Source organism: Somniosus microcephalus, chromosome 32 (genome assembly GCF_052327205.1).
Source record: "Somniosus microcephalus isolate GS21.2 chromosome 32, FLI_Smic_1.0, whole genome shotgun sequence".
NCBI classification, from domain to species: Eukaryota; Metazoa; Chordata; class Chondrichthyes; order Squaliformes; family Somniosidae; genus Somniosus; species Somniosus microcephalus.
Window position 1 is genome coordinate 25,377,262 of NC_141018.1, and position 17,538 is coordinate 25,394,799.

At 44.7% G+C, this 17,538-nt stretch overlaps 1 protein-coding gene across 2 annotated transcripts in view; it reads right to left on the minus strand.

Moving 5' to 3' along the window:
- The window catches only part of LOC147097343 (meiotic recombination protein REC114-like), a 51,158-nt gene that overhangs the window by 16,794 nt on the left and 16,826 nt on the right, over positions 1 to 17,538 (minus strand). For both annotated transcript variants that reach the window (XM_085972236.1, XM_085972237.1), the window contains exons 3-4: positions 3,852 to 3,935; positions 2,238 to 2,429 (exon numbers count right to left, since the gene is read on the minus strand). In XM_085972236.1, the coding sequence (XP_085828362.1) occupies positions 2,238 to 2,429; positions 3,852 to 3,935 (276 nt within the window). The remainder of the gene's footprint in view (positions 1 to 2,237; positions 2,430 to 3,851; positions 3,936 to 17,538) is intronic.

Sequence of the window (17,538 nt, forward strand, 5' to 3'; positions counted from 1 at the left end):
ATTGTCAACAAACAGCCACATTCCTGACCTTAAGATAGGTCATTAATAAAGCAGCAGAAAGTCCCCGAGGAACTCCTGCAGTGATGTGCTGGTGCTGGGATGTGCTGGTGCTGTGATGACTGGCCTCCGACAAGCACACCATCTTCCTTTGCACCGTCCTACCTCACCATCCTCGGCCTCTTGCATTGTTCCACGGAAGCTCAGCGTAAGCTCGAGGAACAGCACCTCATCTTTCAATTAGGCACTTTACAGCCCTCTGGCCTCAACATAGTGTTCAACAATTTCAGATCATAACCTCGGCCCATGTCACATATATATATTTTCTTTTTTTAATCCACACTTTTTATTTTTTCTTCCCTCCCTTCAGCTGTCCTTCATTCTGCCAGCGCAATTCACACCCCATCTAGAGCCATCCTTTGTTCCTTAGCCTATCCCATTACCACCTCCCCTTGCCTTGAATATCTCTTAATGTCTCTCAATGTCTCTTAATCTCTCCTGCTTTCTATCCTATCACTGACCATCCCTTTTGTTCTTTCACCCCTCCCTCTTCACCCACAACTGTGTGGCTGTTCATGGTTCCAACACCACCATCAAGTTTGCGGATGATACCACGGTAGTAGGCCAGATCACCAACAATGATGAGTCAGCCTACAGGGAGGAGGTCCAGCATCTCGTGAAGTGGTGCGCCGATAACAACCTGGCCCTTAACATCAAGAAAACCAAAGAAATCATTGTGGACTTCAGGAAGTCTAAAGGCAGAAGTCACACCCCCATCCACGGGGCTGTGGTGGAAAGGGTGGACAGCTTTAAGTTCCTCGGAGTCCACATCACGGAAGACCTTTCCTGGTCCCTCAATACCTCCTCTCTGGTGAAGGCGGCCCAGCAGCGCCTATATTTCCTAAGGAGGCTGAAGGGATGCAACCCGTCACCCCTGATCCTCTCTAACTTTTACCGCTGCACAATAGAGAGCATCCTGACAAACTGTATCACAGTATTGTATGGCAGCTGTAGCTACTATGACCGGAAAGCCCTGCAGCAGGTAGTCAAAACTGCCCAACACATTACCGGCACCCGGCTACCGACCATAGAGCACATATACCAGAAACACTGTTTACGGAGGTCATGGTCCATCATCAAAGACCCTACCCACCCCAGCCACAGTCTGATCGCCCTCCTGCCATCTGGGAGACGCTACAGATGCATTCGCACCCGTACGACCAGATTTAGGAACAGCTTCTTTCCCAGGGCTGTCATCCTACTGAACTCCACAAATAAACTCTAAAGCCTGCACATCTGCCAATGCACTTTATTATGGTTATGTTTATGTTAATGTATTACAAGCCAAATGTATGTTGAATGTTTAAATGTCTTAATCTAAATGTACACTCTCGGGAGCCGCAAGCCTACATTTCGTTGTACTGCACTTGTGCACTAACAATGACAATAAAAGTTGATTTGATTTTTGATTTGAAACTTGCTTTCCATTTCCTGCTTTTTTTTCCAGTTCTGAAGGTCATTGACCTGAAACGTTAACTCTGTTTCTCTCTCCACCGATGCTGCGCTGGCCTGCTGAGTTTTTCCAGCGTTTCCTGTTGTTATTTCGGATTTCCAGCATCCGTAGTATGTTGCTACCATCTTCCTTTGCATCAGGTTTCACTCCTGCCATTGAAGAGCTGTCTGTTTGAATGCTACGGACTCCAGTTTTGCTGCTCACTGTAATCATTTCAGATATAACAAGTGACTCACACTTGTTCAAAGCTACTAAAAAACAAAACCCTAAAATGTAATCGGAATAATCTCCACAGCTTTCGCAATCTCAGTCATATGCTCTTCATAATGAGGCAAAGGATGGGGTTGATAAATAGCTCGTAGAGGATTTCGGGCCATGGCGTACTCTTGCTGAGGTAGTAGCTTAAAGGATAAGCATGAGGACATGACAGCTGGGATTGCTCACCAACACCAGCATGAATAGTGATGCTTCTCACACCGTGGAGCTTTTAATGTGACCTAGTCTGTAACGCCACTTGCAGATAAGTTGCTTGTCAGTGGTGCATGAGATTTCACAGGTACAGGGCATTCATGTTATCGAGAGGGATCATCTCGAATATTTTGATGGCATGTTAACGTGACACTGTTGCATATTCTCTAATAGAAATTTCAGGTCGATTCAGCTCAATTGTGGTGCAAAATAAACTGGGGTTGGGCAGGAGGGGTTAATTTACCCTCTGCTATCCTACCTCAAGCTCCAAACTTCCAGAGTGGCTGGTGTTTGCTGGCTGGCTCAACTGTAGAGCTTGCTTCAGATTCTTTCCATCGGGATTCTGTACATCTATATACTGAAGGAGTTTCTGCACACAGCTAGAGCAGTGCTCCAGTGCTTGCTCGTGTGAATCTCCACTGAACTGCACTCGAAACATGCGGCTTTCATTCTAGAGGAGGGGGAAAAGGAAGAGAACAAAGGAAGATTACAACTGTGCTTTTTTTACATTTTCAGTTTGTCAGAATAGAATAATTCTGACTTACTGTACATGAACTGTCAAAGCTCCTTAATATCAAACATGTTCAGATACTCTGCGGTTTGTAAACTGAAACATTTAAAAAAAAAATTCTATTCTTAGATATCACAGTGTGATTTCACAACATGAACTCTCAAATTACTTTGATTCCTCATCAAGTTTTTAGTTCCTCTTAGGCAGATAAAAATGCCAGTTAGATATTATGCATTTGTCTGCTGCGTAAAGATACTTTAAACAATTATTTTTGCCAGGATGAAGCCACGGATGGGAAACTATAGTTATGAGGAGAGACTTCAGCTACTGGGACTAATTCTATTGGAGCAGAGAAGGGCGAGAGAAAGCGAGAGCGAAGAGAGAGCGAGAGCGAGAGCGAAGAGAGAGCGAGAGCGAGAGCGAAGAGAGAGCGAGAGAGAAAAAGGTGAGCGAGAGAACGAGAGCGAGAGAGAAAAAGTGAGCGAGGACAGTGGGATTTGTTTTGGACTGCTCCGAGTCGCCAGACACAATGGGGTGAGATTCAACTTCAATGGGGGACAAAAATCAGGCAGTAGATGAGACAACCCGTCCGATTTTCAAATGGAATGGAACATTGGGAAGGATTTACAACGGGCGGCCGGTCCACTATTGGATTTTGCAAGCCGCCGTATTTGAATTTCACCTCGAATAAGACAAATGGTCTCTTTCTGTGCTGTAAACTTCCAAAAGTTATATTTAAATGCAACACATTTACGTGACACTGGATTTTAATAAAAGACTTGTTAACTGTCGTAAATTAACTTGAAATAGAACTTCAAGCTGTCTTCAGGACGCATTACAGTTGGGGAAAACTGAGTCACTGTAATAACAGAAAATGCTGGAAAAACTCAGCAGGTCAGGCAACATCCGTGGAGAGAAATTTGAGTTGACGTTTCGGGTCGAACCCTTCTTCAAAATATTGTACTTGGTGCTGGTGGAAGATTCTTGAGCATCCTAAAAAAGGATATCAAATGATAAAATAGAAAATCCCCAACATGATTTTTTAAAATGTATTTGTTCACAGGATGTGGGCATCGCTGGCAAGGCCTGCATTTAGTGCCCATCCCTAATTGCCCTCGAGAAGGTGGAGGTGAAAGAAAGAGGTCTCAGTCGAATCACCTGTCAGATGAATTTTATATCAGACAATAGAAATTCAAGAGCAAAGAACGTGCAAACAGCTACATCAGTGAGAGGCAACCCAAGGCAGAGATGAGGAGATGGATTAAAAGCTTGTCCATCAAGTCTAAAATTAAAACAAAACAAGCTGGTAAAATAGGGTGGAGTCTATTGGTCCTGAAAAAAAAATGATCTGCAACTTCTTACCTTAACTTTAGACCCAAAGAGCACACAATCTGCTCTACGGACTGCTTTCCACCATTTGTGAGCTTCAATTAGGGAAAATCCTTCCTGAAAAATTAAGGACATTAGTACAACCCTCAAGTGGACAGTGTGTCAGCTGTGACTCAGTGGGGAGCACCCTCGTCTCGGAGTCAGATGGTTGTGGGTTCAACTCAGAAAACAGAGAGTGGGAGTAAAGGGTCGCTATTCACAGTGGCAGGAGGTGGGTAGTGGTGTTCCACAAGGGTCAGTGCTGGGACCACTGCTGTTCACAATTTACATTAACGATTTAGACTTAGGAATCAAAAACACAATTTCTAAATTTGTGGATGACACCAAATTGGGGGGGGATAGTCAATACTGAGGACGACTGCAACAAGTTACAGGAGGACATTAATAAACTTGCAGAATGAGCAAATAATTGGCAAATGGAGTTCAACACAGATAAATGTGAGGTATTACATTTTGGTAGGAAGAATAGGGAGGTCACTTATCACTTGCAGGGGGTGAGTCTAGGTGGGGTAGAGGAACAAAGGGATCTCGGAGTACAAATACACAAATCACTAAAAGTTGCGACACAGGTTAGCAAGACCATAAAAAAAGCAAACCAAGCACTCTGGTTTATTTCTAGAGGGATAGAATTGAAAAGTAGGGAAGTTATGCTAACCCTATATCGAACCTTGGTTAGACCACACTTGGAGTACTGCGTGCAGTTCTGGTCACCATATTATAAAAAGGATATAGAGGCACTGGAGAGGGTGCAGAGAAGATTTACAAGGATGATACCAGAAATGTGAGGGTATAGATATCACGAAAGGATGAACAGGCTGGGTCTCTTTTCTCTTGAAAAAAGGCTGAGGGGTGACCTAATAGGTCTTTAAAATTATGAAAGGTTTTGATAAGAGTGGAGAGAGAGAATGTTTCCACTTGTGGGGAAGAGCATAACTAGAGGCCATCAATATAAGATGGTCACCAAGAAATCCAATAGGGAATTCAGGAGAAACTTCTTTACCCAGAGAGTGGTGAGAATGTGGAACTCGCTACCACAGGGAGTTGTTGAAGCGAATAGTATAGATGCATTTAAGGGGAGGCTGGACAAGCATATGAGGGAGAAGGGAATAGAGGGTTATGCTGATAGATTTAGATGAGGAAAGATGGGAGGAGGCTCGAGTGGAGCATAAACGCCGGCATGGACTGGTTGGGCCGAATGGCCTGTTTCTGTGCCGTATATCCTATGTAATCCTATGTAAGTCCCAATCCAGAGATTTGAGCACAAAAATCCAGGCTGACACTCCAGTGCTGTGCTGAGGCAGTGCTGCACTGTTGGAGGTGCTGTCTTTCAGATGAGATTTTAAACCGAGGCCTCGTCTGCCCTCTCAGGTAAAAGATCCTATGGCACTATTAAAAGAAGAGCAGGGGAGTTATCCCCGGTGTCCTAGCTAATATTTATCCCTGAATCAACATCGCTAAAAAAGATTATCAGGTCATTATCACATTATATGATCTCAGGATGTCCTAAAGAGCTTTACAGCCAATGAAATACCTTTTGAAGGGTAGTCACTGTTGTAATGTAGGAAATGCAGCAGCCAATTTGCGCACAGCAAGGTCCCACAAATAGCAAATAATGTTTTTAATTATGTTGATTTGGGATAAATATTGGCCAGGACACCGGGGATAACTCCCCTGCTCTTCTTCGAAATAGTGCCATGCGATCTTTTACATTCGCCTGAGCGCAGACGGGGCCTCGGTTTAACGTCTCATCTGAAAGACAGCACCTCTGACAGTGCAGCACTCCCTCAGCACTGCACTGGAGTGTCAGCCTAGAGGTGTCATAACAGTGAAGGAAACCTTGAAAACGGATGCTTTTTTCATTGGATCGGAGAATGTTAAGGGGAGATCCAAAAGAGGTTATCAAAACTATGCATGGTTTTGAGTGGGTAATGTGAAAAATTGTTTCAGCAAGTTGGCTAATTGGCAACAAAGGAACATGGTCTGAGGATTATACTAGAAGTTAGAAGAGAAGTTTTGTTTTACATAGAGAGTTGTTAGAGTATGAAACACTTTGCCACAAGTGGCTATTGAGACAATAACATAATTTAAAATAGAACAGGATAACTATTTGAAAAGCAATTAATATAAGGATACAGGGAAATGAGATTATATAACTCCAGTCGAAGCACTGGCTGAATGGCCTCCTCCTGGGCTGTAATTTCAGATACTTCCAAATGTTTATACATAAAAGTAAACTTTGTTACATTACTCTGTGAAAGAGAATCAATATTAAACCAGTAAATGTCCTTTTCAACATTTGAAATGAATCTTTCTGTTCACTACTTTAACATTAATAAAAATAAAGAAACGCTGGTTAAAGAATGTAATATGTTACCATTGTTTGTTTTTAAATCTTTGCGTGTATTTGTTCAATTTACAGATTTTACAAGGGACTTATCACTGGAATGCTCTTCCACTGGACTACTCTGGATTTGGAGCAATATCCGTCACAGAAGATGGTAACGCTACCCTATATCCCTAACTTGAGTTGTCTTCCGAACACTCAAGTGTCATCTGAATGGTTACAGTTCCGAACTGGGAAGGGGGAGGAAAGTCCTGGCTTCTCAACCAGTCAAATTGCATATTCTGCAATTTTGTCACGTCACTGTACAGCAGGGTATTGCCTGACTGCACAGTGCCATTGGCATTTTGAATGGGCTGCTACAGCATGTAAATGACCTTCTCCACTGTGCTCTGGGTATGTGGAGGGGGTTGAAGGGCCAGCACCAGTCAGTGGAATGATGTATCTCTCTAATTTGCTGGAGGTGTTCCAGCTTGTATAGAGGTGACCTATGGAGGATCCTAGCACAGGTCGGCTCTGCAGCATAGTGTAAGATTTGAATCACAGAACTCGTCTTCAGGACCTCGGACGTGCTCCAAACCCACTGTCCTCTTTCTACTCAGATGCAAATCTGAGGAACTGGATTGTGGAAGAATTTTCTGCGCAGACAAGAAATAATACTTCATTAACTGACACATTATGCATGAACTGTTTTTTCTACAGCAAGATTGATCAGGAGACAGAGAAAGAATAATTTATTTATTTACTTAAAGCACAGCACACATATGAATACAGATTATCCATGTGATTTGCACAATTTCACTATTATTATTATACAAGACTTCATGAATATTCACAGGATGCTATTACTTCTTACTGATGAATAACTTTAAAAACACTGCACATACCACTTACCAGGACCTGGAATCACAAAGACATGCTGGCTCCCGTGCCTGGAAGACTTAAGTAGTTACCAATCCTTTTTTTCTGGCCAACTGACCATCTTTAGAGGGATATATGTGGTTGTGTACACTACAGATTTTTGTTACTGCTTTCAACTTTACATTTAGTCAGATATTAATTAGACATGGTTCCCAGTATCTGCATTTCTCAGCACTTAGGAACTTCGTTGTATTCACACATTTCTGTAGTGTGGACAATTCTGTTTTTGATGCCAAAAAAATGTTTGAATTTGAGGTCCCGTTCAACACAGACCGTTCTGCTTCAATAAAATCAACTGTCGTCGGCACCACAGAAACAATGTGACAAAGGTCTCCATTTGAAGCTTTCTTTCCCTTTTAGATGTTGACTAACATGCTGCGTATGTCAACATTTTCTATTGTCACATTTTTAGCATTCAGAATAACAAGTCAGATTCATTTACATTTATAATGACTCATTTTTACCTTCTTTTGAAAGATACGTTTGAACAATCTCAACCAACAGCTAACTGGATGTTTTTAATTACCCACCACAGTAATTTATCAAAGATGACAAGATAATTACGGATGAGGAAGGCCATTTGACCCAATTTAGTTCATCCAGCTGGAAAAGGCTTATAGTTTTCCCCATTGCAGTATCTAATTGTTTCTTAAATAATTCTAGGACTTCTCCTCCACTATTCTATCTGAAAATGCATTCCATGTGTTGATCACTCTGTGCGAAGAACTACTGATCATAGAATAATAGACATTTACGGCACAGAAGGAGGCCATTCTGCCCATTGTGTCTGTGCTGGCCGAGAAAGAGCTCTCCAGCCTAATCCCACTTTCCAGCTCTTGGTCCGTAGCCCTGCAGGTTACGGCACTTCAAGCGCATATCCAAGTACTTTTTAAATGCAATGAGGATTTCTGCCTCTACCACCCTTTCAGGCAGTGAGTTCCAGACCCCCACCACCCTCTGGGTGAAAAAAGTTCTCCTGAACTCCCCTCTAATCCTTCTACCAATTACTTTAAATCCATGCCCCCTGGTTACTGACCTCGCAGCTAAGGGAAATAGGTCCTTCTTATAATGTATGTACCTTTAAGGGGGAGAACTACTTTTTACAGCTCCTGTATCCTGTAGTACTGGCAGTGACCACACCTGTATATAAACCCGGAGTAGTGATCTGTACAGTCAGTTGCAGTTTGAACCCTCATTCAGTAAACACCTGTTGATCGTTCCCTGCAGTCATTTGTCTGATTATTGAAGGACACAACATTAAGATACCCGGATCGAACATTGGCGACGACAAAGATTCGAACCTACCTGCAACTCTGCATCACCTCCCAGGGATTCGCTCCTGGAGAACAGTGGAAGGAGGTCGAGTCCAGAAGCACGGGCATCGCAGGGGAGGCAGTCAAGAGCCAGGCTTGGCTTTCCAGTCACGGTGGTCCAGCGAAACGGGCTGGCAACAGGTACTGCGCAGTCCCTTCCCGGACAGCGGCGGCTAGAGTCGACCGAGTGGCACAGAAAAAGGCCGAGCAGCATCGATGGGGGAGAGAGGGCAGAGCGCACAGGGCGCAGCCGGTGTTCAAGGGCCGAGCAGCGTCAACGGGGGAAGAGAGACGAGAGAGAGCAGAGCGCAGCCGGTGTTCAAGGGCCGAGCAGCGTCAACGGGGGGGGAGAGGCGCGCAGGAAAACGCGAGGTGCTGCCATTGCCACGAGGACCGCAGAGAGCGGCATTGGCAGCAGTGCAGGAGCAGCGCATGAAACCCACAGGGCGTCGCCATTTGCCACGAGGACCGCCGAGAGCGGCGTTGGCAGCAGCGCGGGAAACGCCATTTTAAGCCGCAGCGGGGAAGAAAGGAAAGCGCGGGAGACGCCATTTTAAGCTGCAGCGGGGAAGAAAGGAAAGCGCGGGAGACGCCATTTTAAGCCAGTCTAACCACACCCAAAAATGCCGAAGAGTGGCAGTATCACAGCGTTCGACAATGAAGTCGAAGATTGGACGACATATGTCGAATGCATAGAAGTATACTGCAAGGCGAATGAAGTGCCAGATGACAAGAAAGCGCTGGTATTGTTGAATTCAATGGGTGCAAAAACGTATGGCTTACTACGAAACCTAGTAACCCCAGAGAAGCCAGTAGAAAAGGATTTTGAAAACAGTGTCAATCTTACTGGACCACTTAAACCCCACACCGCTGCTGATAGCAGAAAGATTTAAGTTTCACAAAAGGAACCAGCATAAAGATGAAAGCAATGCTGAGTATTTAACGGAACTGCGCAAGCTATCGAAACACTGCCAGTTTGGAATGGGACTAGCAGATACTTTAAGGGACAAGTTTGTGTGTGGGCTTCAAAGTGAAGGAACCCAGAAACGGCTTCTATCAGAAAAGGATCTTACGCTGGACAAGGCTTTCAGCATTGTAGTATCACACAAAGCAGCAGCACGGGGCGCTGCAGAGATACAACGGAGACCGCAAGAATATGGCACAAATGAAATGTCATACGGAACAGTGAAGTGCTATCGCTGCGGCAGAACAACACACGACCATAATGATTACTGGTTCAAGGACAAAGTGTGCAGACAGTGTGGAAAAGTAGGACACATAGCAAGAGTCTGCAGGTCGGGAAAGAAAACCAGCAGCAAGAAATCTCCACAGGAGAAGTACAAGAAGGTACATAAGGTGATGGAGAGTAGTTCGGATGAACAGAAGAGTGATACAGACTCCGGAAGCAAGGAGCTGGGTTGTCTGAAACTACATAATGTGATCAAAACGGAGGATCACCAAACTATCTGGGTCACGCTCAAGATAGCAGGAGTCCAAGTGAAAATGGAATTGGACACAGGATCAGCCCTAACAGTCATAAACCGAAGGGACTACAAGCGGCTATTCTCACATATACCTTTGAGAGATACAAAGATTGTCTTGAAGACGTACACGGGGCAAAAAGTCTACCCCAAAGGAAAAATAAGGGTGAACGTTATATATAACGGCAAGGAAACACCAAAAATGGACCTATATGTATTGCCAGATAGAGGACCACCACTACTAGGATGTGAATGGATCCGGAAGATACAGCTAGATTGGCATTCCATACAAGCACTGACTGTAGATGCCAAAAAGGATGACGACGTCACACCTGGACGACTGTCAAAAATGCTAACTGACGCACAAAAAGTGTTCCAGCAGGGACTCGGAACACTAAAAGGCATAACAGCGATGATCAAAATAGAGGAAAATGCAAGCCCAAAGTTTTTTAAGGCCAGACCGGTACCTTATGCGATCCGCCCAGCCGTCGAAGCAGAGCTGGAAGGTTTGGAATGTTCAGTACTGTCCAAAGTGGACTGGAGCGAGTGGGCTACACCCATCGTTCCTGTAATGAAGAGGTCGTTGAGTAATATGCCTGGGGAACCAAAGAAGGTTCGCATCTGTGGGGACTTTAAGGTGACAGTGAACCCAGTCCTTCACACTGTACAATATCCGCTTCCGCGGATTGAAGATATTTTCGCCTCGCTATCTGAAGGGAAACGCTTCACTAAGATTGATCTGGCCCAGGCGTACCTGCAAATGGAGGTAGAAGAAGCCTCAAAACAGTACCTCACAATCAACACTCAAAGGTCTCTACCAATATAACCGGCTGGTGTTCGGGGTAGCATCAGCTCCGGCTATTTGGCAAAGGGCAATGGAACAAGTCCTGCAAGGGATTCCAGGGACCCAGTGTTATTTGGACAACATCCTGGTCACGGGCGAAAATGACAGTGATCACCTCGCCAACCTGGAGCAGGTGCTCACTAGATTGAAGGAATATGGGCTCCGAGCTAATCGCCACAAATGCGAGTTTTTCCAGAAGTAGATCTCGTATTGTGGCCATGTTATTGATAAAGAGGGGTTACATAAGTCCCCTGAAAAGATTGAGGCAGTAGTCAAGGCTCCAGCACCGGAAAATGTGTCACAACTGAGGTCATTCCTCGGGCTGGTGAACTACTAGCATAAGTTCTTGCCGAATTTGTCTACCGTACTACACCCACTGAACACCCTACTGCAAACGGGGTTACCATGGAAGTGGAGTGACGAATGTAAATGAGCTTTCCAGAAGAGCAAAGCATTGATCACATCAAAAGAGGTGTTGGCTCATTTCAACCCAGCACTACCAACTCGGTTGGCATCTGATGCATCACCCTATGGCATTGGAGCGGCGCTGTCGCACAAATTCCTGGTCGGCTCGGAGAGGCCAGTAGCCTTTGCGTCTCGGTCACTAACCTCAGCCAAGCATAACTACGCCCAGATTGACAGGGAGGCCCTCAGCCTAGTGTGGGGAGTGAAAAAGTTCAATCACTATCTGCACGGGCAGAAGTTCACCTTGCTGACTGACCACCAACCATTTGTCTCCATCTTTAATCCAAAGAAGGGCGTTCCGGTGATGACTGCGCAATGGCTACAAAGATGGTCCCTTTTTCTAGGGGCACACCAATATGATATCGAGTATAAGGGCACGAAACAGCATGGAAACGCTGATGGGCTATCACGCCTGCCACTGTCTACTGCGGAGGAAGCACCAGCAGCGGATCCTGTCCAAAATTTTCATTCGACTATAATTGAATGCTTGCCAGTAACTAACGCTGGTATAGAGGAGACCCGAAATGACCCGACACTGTCTCGGGTATATGATTTGATGGTGAAGGGACGGCCAGCACATGGCGACTCACTGTTGCCAGCATTCTCATCCAGAAGAGAACAGCTGTCAGTATGCCAGGGGACCTTGATGTGTGGATCCCGAGTGGTAATTCCACCCAAGTTAAGGGAGAGAGTGCTCAATGAGCTTCACGAAGGTCATCTGGGAGGGGTGAAAATGAAAAGCCTTGCTAGGGCTTATGTGTGGTGGCCGGGGATCGATCAGCAAATCGAGGACCTGACAAAGAGCTGCTCAGGATGGCAGAAGGTCCAAAATGCACCACCACATGCCCCTCTACACCCATGGGAGTGGCCCTCATCTCCATGGCAATGGGTGCATATTGATTTTGCTGGTCCACTCAATGTTTTTAATAGCCGTGGATGCGCACTCGAAATGGCCTGAGGTGATCAAAATGTCCTCCACCACCATGGAGAAAACTATTGCAGTCCTACGGACCATTTTTGCCAGGAACGGCTTGCCAGAGCAGATTTGCTCTGATAACGGACCACAGTTTGTGTCCGAAGGGTTTCGAAGATTTATGAAAAGGAATGGGGTGAGGCATTACACATCCGCCCCGTATCATCCAGCCACAAATGGATTGGCTGAGTGGTTCGTACAAACCTTTATAAAAGCAGTAAAGGCCATGTGCGATGACGACATTCCACTGCAGCATAAGGTGGACAATTTCCTGTTAGCCTACAGAAATGCAACACATGCAGTCACCAACTAGGCCCCGGCCATGATGTTCTTTAACCGAAGGTTGAGATCTCGTCTGGATTTGCTCAGACCAAATGTACGAAGAGATGTTGAGAATAAGCAATCCCAGCACATCAATGAGAAGCCGACAAGGAGCTTCAATGTAGGGCAACCAGTCTTGACCCGCGACTACCGAACAGAGAAATGGCAACCAGGAACGATATGCACACGGCAGGGGCCACTAATGTACACAGTGGATGTTGGGGAGAACATTGTGAGACGCCATGCTGACCAGATCCTAGAGTTACAGGAACGAGTCAACCCCATGTCTCGGCCATACGTACCTGGTGAGGAACCCGACGTACAGGTCGCATCTACCTCAGAAACAATAGCATTGGAAGCTGATGAATCAACTGACGACAGGGTGTTAGAATTGCCTCCGCACCAAGAGCGAGACACTCGGGAAAGGCGTTGTCCAGAAAGAATCAGGAAGCCTCCCCAAAGACTGAATTTATAAATAGACTATTTTCAGTTAATGTTGCATGTTAAAAGTGTTAATTGTAATTAGTTTGATATTTAATTGTTAAATGAGTGTTATGATACTGTTAATCTAAAAGGGGAGGAATTGTAATGTATGTACCTTTATTAAGGGGGAGAACTACTTTTTACAGCTCCTGTATCCTGTAGTACCGGCAGTGACCACACCTGTATATAAACCCGGAGTAGTGAACTGTACAGTCAGTTGCAGTTTGAACCCTCATTCAGTAAACACCTGTTGATCGTTCCCTGCAGTCTTTTGTCTGATTATTGAAGGACACAACATTAAGATACCCGGATCTAACACTTCTTATCCACTCGATCTAGGCCCCTGATAATTTTAGACACCTCAATAAGTTCTCCCCTCAGCCTCCTCTGTTCCAAAGAAAACAATCCCAGCCTATCCAATCATTCCTCATAGCTAAAATGCTCCAGTCCTGGCAACATCCTCATTAATCTCTTCTGTATCCTCTCTAGTGAAATCTCATCTTTAGTCAGTATACATTTTTCTTCATTAATTTAAACCCGCTTCTCTTTGTCCTACTCCCACAATTTAAAGTAATATTGTCAACTTTCACTCCTAAATGGCCTGGCTCTACTTTTAAGATTATGCCCTCTCGTTCTGGACTCCCCCACCAGAGTAAATGCTTTCTATCTACCCTATTGAATCCCTTTATCAGTTTAAACGCGACCTTCATAAGGCAAGGGATTGGAGTGCTCAGTCTTAAAGCCTCAGTCATAGATGATTACAACTAGAAAACGGCCTAAAGTGCCTTCATGCAGAACAGTCTGCCCCTAAATCTTTTGCACAGAAAAGAATCCGGTGGTGTAGATTGCATTACTGCACAGAAGAGGGCATGAGAGGAACACAAATGTAGTTATCCCTCCGCTGCCCTTGTCATATTAAAAGCATAGTTTTATGATGTGTGATAGCGATAATCATTATGGTTTCTGTTTGTGAAGGTCAACATAATGCTTCTTTTAGGTAGCAATATGCCACAGCAAAGGACTGCTCTATATGCAAAATATATGGAGCAATGTCTTTTTTATTTAAAGTATCTACAGATTGCAGATCAGGAGCAGTCATTAAGTCATACATAAGAGACGTCGTTTATTAAAATTTCACAGTAGTGCCTGGAGATGGTTTCCTCTTGCAGAATCGCAAATTCTCACACAATTAAGAACTGCTTGACTAACACCTCTCACATAGCAGATATTGTGCAACAGTCCAGGGGGGTAACGGCCTCAAAGTATTCTAAGTATTTAAAGCTAGATCTTAAATATTTTCTGCAAAGTCTTTTTGTTATTTCATGGTTTCTCTCACTCCTTCCGGAAAATATTAGCTCCCTGCTGGGATACGATTCCATGGGGTCCTCACCGAAGTAGGCATTCTTTGCATGCAAGGCAGTAAGCACGCTATTTGGCCATGGCAGTATTGCAGCCGAGCCTGATCCTATCCATACCCAATGTCCCCCTAAAAATTTTCAACAGCGGTCACTGGATAGCAATCAGGAGACAAAATCCTGGGTGATTTTCCTCTCCCCAACTTGGGAGAGTTAGCAATCCTAAAGTGCATGCTGGTCGAGACCAGCTAACTCAACACGATTATCACAAGATCAAACATGGGACATACAGGAAACTTTGGTTTATCTGGAGGTTATATGTCCGGAATACTCGATCTAACGGCAAAAATCAGGAGCCGTTTTCTATACGTTTTTTTTTAGTTCTCGTTGCTTTTTTTTTCCCCCAGTCAGGCACTGCAAGGTCTGTAGCTATAGCAACAGCTTCAGCTAGAGACGCTTGCAGCTGCAGCCGACTGTTTAGAAGCTGTTGCTAAGCAACAGTGTTTGTTGTCAGATACGGAGATGAAAACCTCCGTATGCTTCAACATTAACTTTGTATGTCCGGCAGTTTTGACAGATCGGCAACAGCTCGGCCCCGTCAGTGCCGGATATAACAAAGTTTCCTGTACCTGGTTTCTACGACTGCCATGGCTCTCTTGCCTCCGAGTTAGAAGGTTGTGGATTCAAGTCCCACTCCCGAGATAATTGGCTGCTGCATTTCCCACATTACAACACGCTAGTGCACTGCTGCACCATCGGAGGTGCCGTCTTTTGGATAAGACGTTAAACCGAGGCCCTGTCTACTCTCTCAGGTGGATGCAAATGAACCCATGGCACTTTTTCGAAGAGGAGCAGGGGAGTTATCCCCGGTGTCCCGGCCTATATTTATCCTCACTCAACATCACAAAAAAAATGATTACCTGATCATTATCACATTGCCGTTTGTGGGAGCTTGCTGCGCGCAAATAGGCTGCTGCGATTCCTACATTACAACAGTGACCACACTTCACAAAGTACTTCATTGGCTGTAAAGCGCTTTGAGACGTCCGGTGGTTGTAAAAGGAGCTCTTTCTTCTGTATGACACAGCTGCTTGCTGCCTTAACTGAATTAGTCAGGAAGCCTGAAGTCTCATTTATTGCACCTAACTTTGTAATTTGCACTTGCTCCATTGTGATCGGCACCAGATTTCAGGGAGAAACCAGTGCAAAAGCATAGAAGTGAGCTCATCAAATTGTCACTTAAAAGGTAGATTATCTCCTGCAGTAACCAGAGCTACCAATTTAGACCAACTAAGCAAGAATGCTATAATTAAATGAGCACATACTGCTTCCACATTAATGGTTATGTAAATATTATACAAACTGGATTCAGTCCAGTTTCGTAAGAAATCTCTCTGCTGACACCATTTCCCCCCTTGGTAATGATTTGGTTACATTTTTTTTTAAAAGCCCTTAATTAAAACCATTGGCAGCTATGCATTCAGCTGTCTAGGCCCCAAGCTCTGGGATTCCCTCCCTAAACCTCTCCAACTCTCTCTCCTTCTTTAAAGATAATCTTTAAAACCTACCTCTGTCCTAATGTCTCCTTCTTTTGGCTCGGTGTCAATTTTGTCCGATTACGCTCCTGTGAAGCACCTTGGGATGTTTTACTGGGTGAAAGGTGCTATATAATTGCAAGTTGTTGTTGCTAATTTTGTTCTTGCTTTCACTCTTTTACTGATTTTGACCCAGATTGGGGAAAAAAAAAAATCAGTGCTGAACACTTGAACACGAGTAGCTCCATGACTTTAAAAATGGATTACTGCAGAATCCCTGTTCTGGATTAAAAAGGATATATTTAATCCTCACATCAGCATAATCCTTTTCAATAATATTGCAGGACTAAGACATTTCATTTCAAAGATTAAATGCAGTATATCCATCAGCCGACTAATCTTCTTCCTTTAGCAGCACACCAATTGTTCCTCTCTGGCAGCACCCCAGTCCTCTTTCTGTCACTCTCTCTCATTCCAACAAGCTGCCAGTGCGTAGTTGGCTTCATACCCATCTGGTCTCCTTTTCTGCCATTGAGAACTTTGTCATAAAAGGTGTCAGTCTTGGCTCAGTGGGAACACTCTCGCCTCGGAGTCAGAAGGTCATGCATTTAAGTCTCACTCCAGAGACTTGAGCACACAAATCTAGGTGGACACTCCCAGTGCAGTACTGAGGGAGCGCTGCACTATCGGAGGTGCTGTATTTCCAATCAGATGTTAAACCAAGGCCCTGTCTACCCTCTCGGGTGGGTGTAAAAGATCCCACAGCACTATTCAAAGAGGAGCAGGGGACTTCTGCCAGTGTCCTGGTCAATATTTATCCCTCAACAAACATCATTAAAACAGATTATCTACTCATTATCTTGTTACTGTCTGCCGTGTTTTGCTACATTTGACTACACTTGATAAATGGCCATTGGCTGTAAAGCACTTTGGGACGTTCTGAGATTGTGAAAGGTGCTACATATATGCAGGTTTTTTCTTTCTGAAATCCTTCTTTATCTTGCCTTCCTCTATTATTCGCACAGCTGTTCATGTACTTAATATGTGCTCTTGCTTAATCCAGTTAATATGGAATCTATAAAGGACATGTGCATTCTCCAACAAACGGGTCTAACCACCGCCCCTTGACATTCAATGGCATTACCATCGCCAAATCTCCCACCATCAACATCCTGGGAGTCACCACTGACCAGAAACTTAACAGGACCAGCCACATAAATACTGTGGCTTCAAGAGCAGGTCAGAGGCTAGGTATACTGCGGCGAGTGTCCCACCTCCTGACTCCCCAAAGCCTTTCCACCACCTACAAGGCACAAGTCAGGAGTGTGATGGAATACTCTCCACTTGCCTGGATGAGTACAGCTCCAACAACACTCAAGAAGCTCGACACCATCCAGGACAAAACTGCCCGCTTGATTGGCACCCCATCCACCACCTTAAACATTCACTCCCTCCACCACCGGCGCACCGTGGCTGCAGTGTGTACCATCTACAAGATGCACTGCAGCAACTCACCAAGGCTTCTTCGGCAGCATCTCCCGAACCCGCGACCTCTTCCACCTAGAAGGACAAGGGCAGCAGTCGCATGGGAACACCACCACCTCCAAGTTCCCTTCCAAGTTACACAT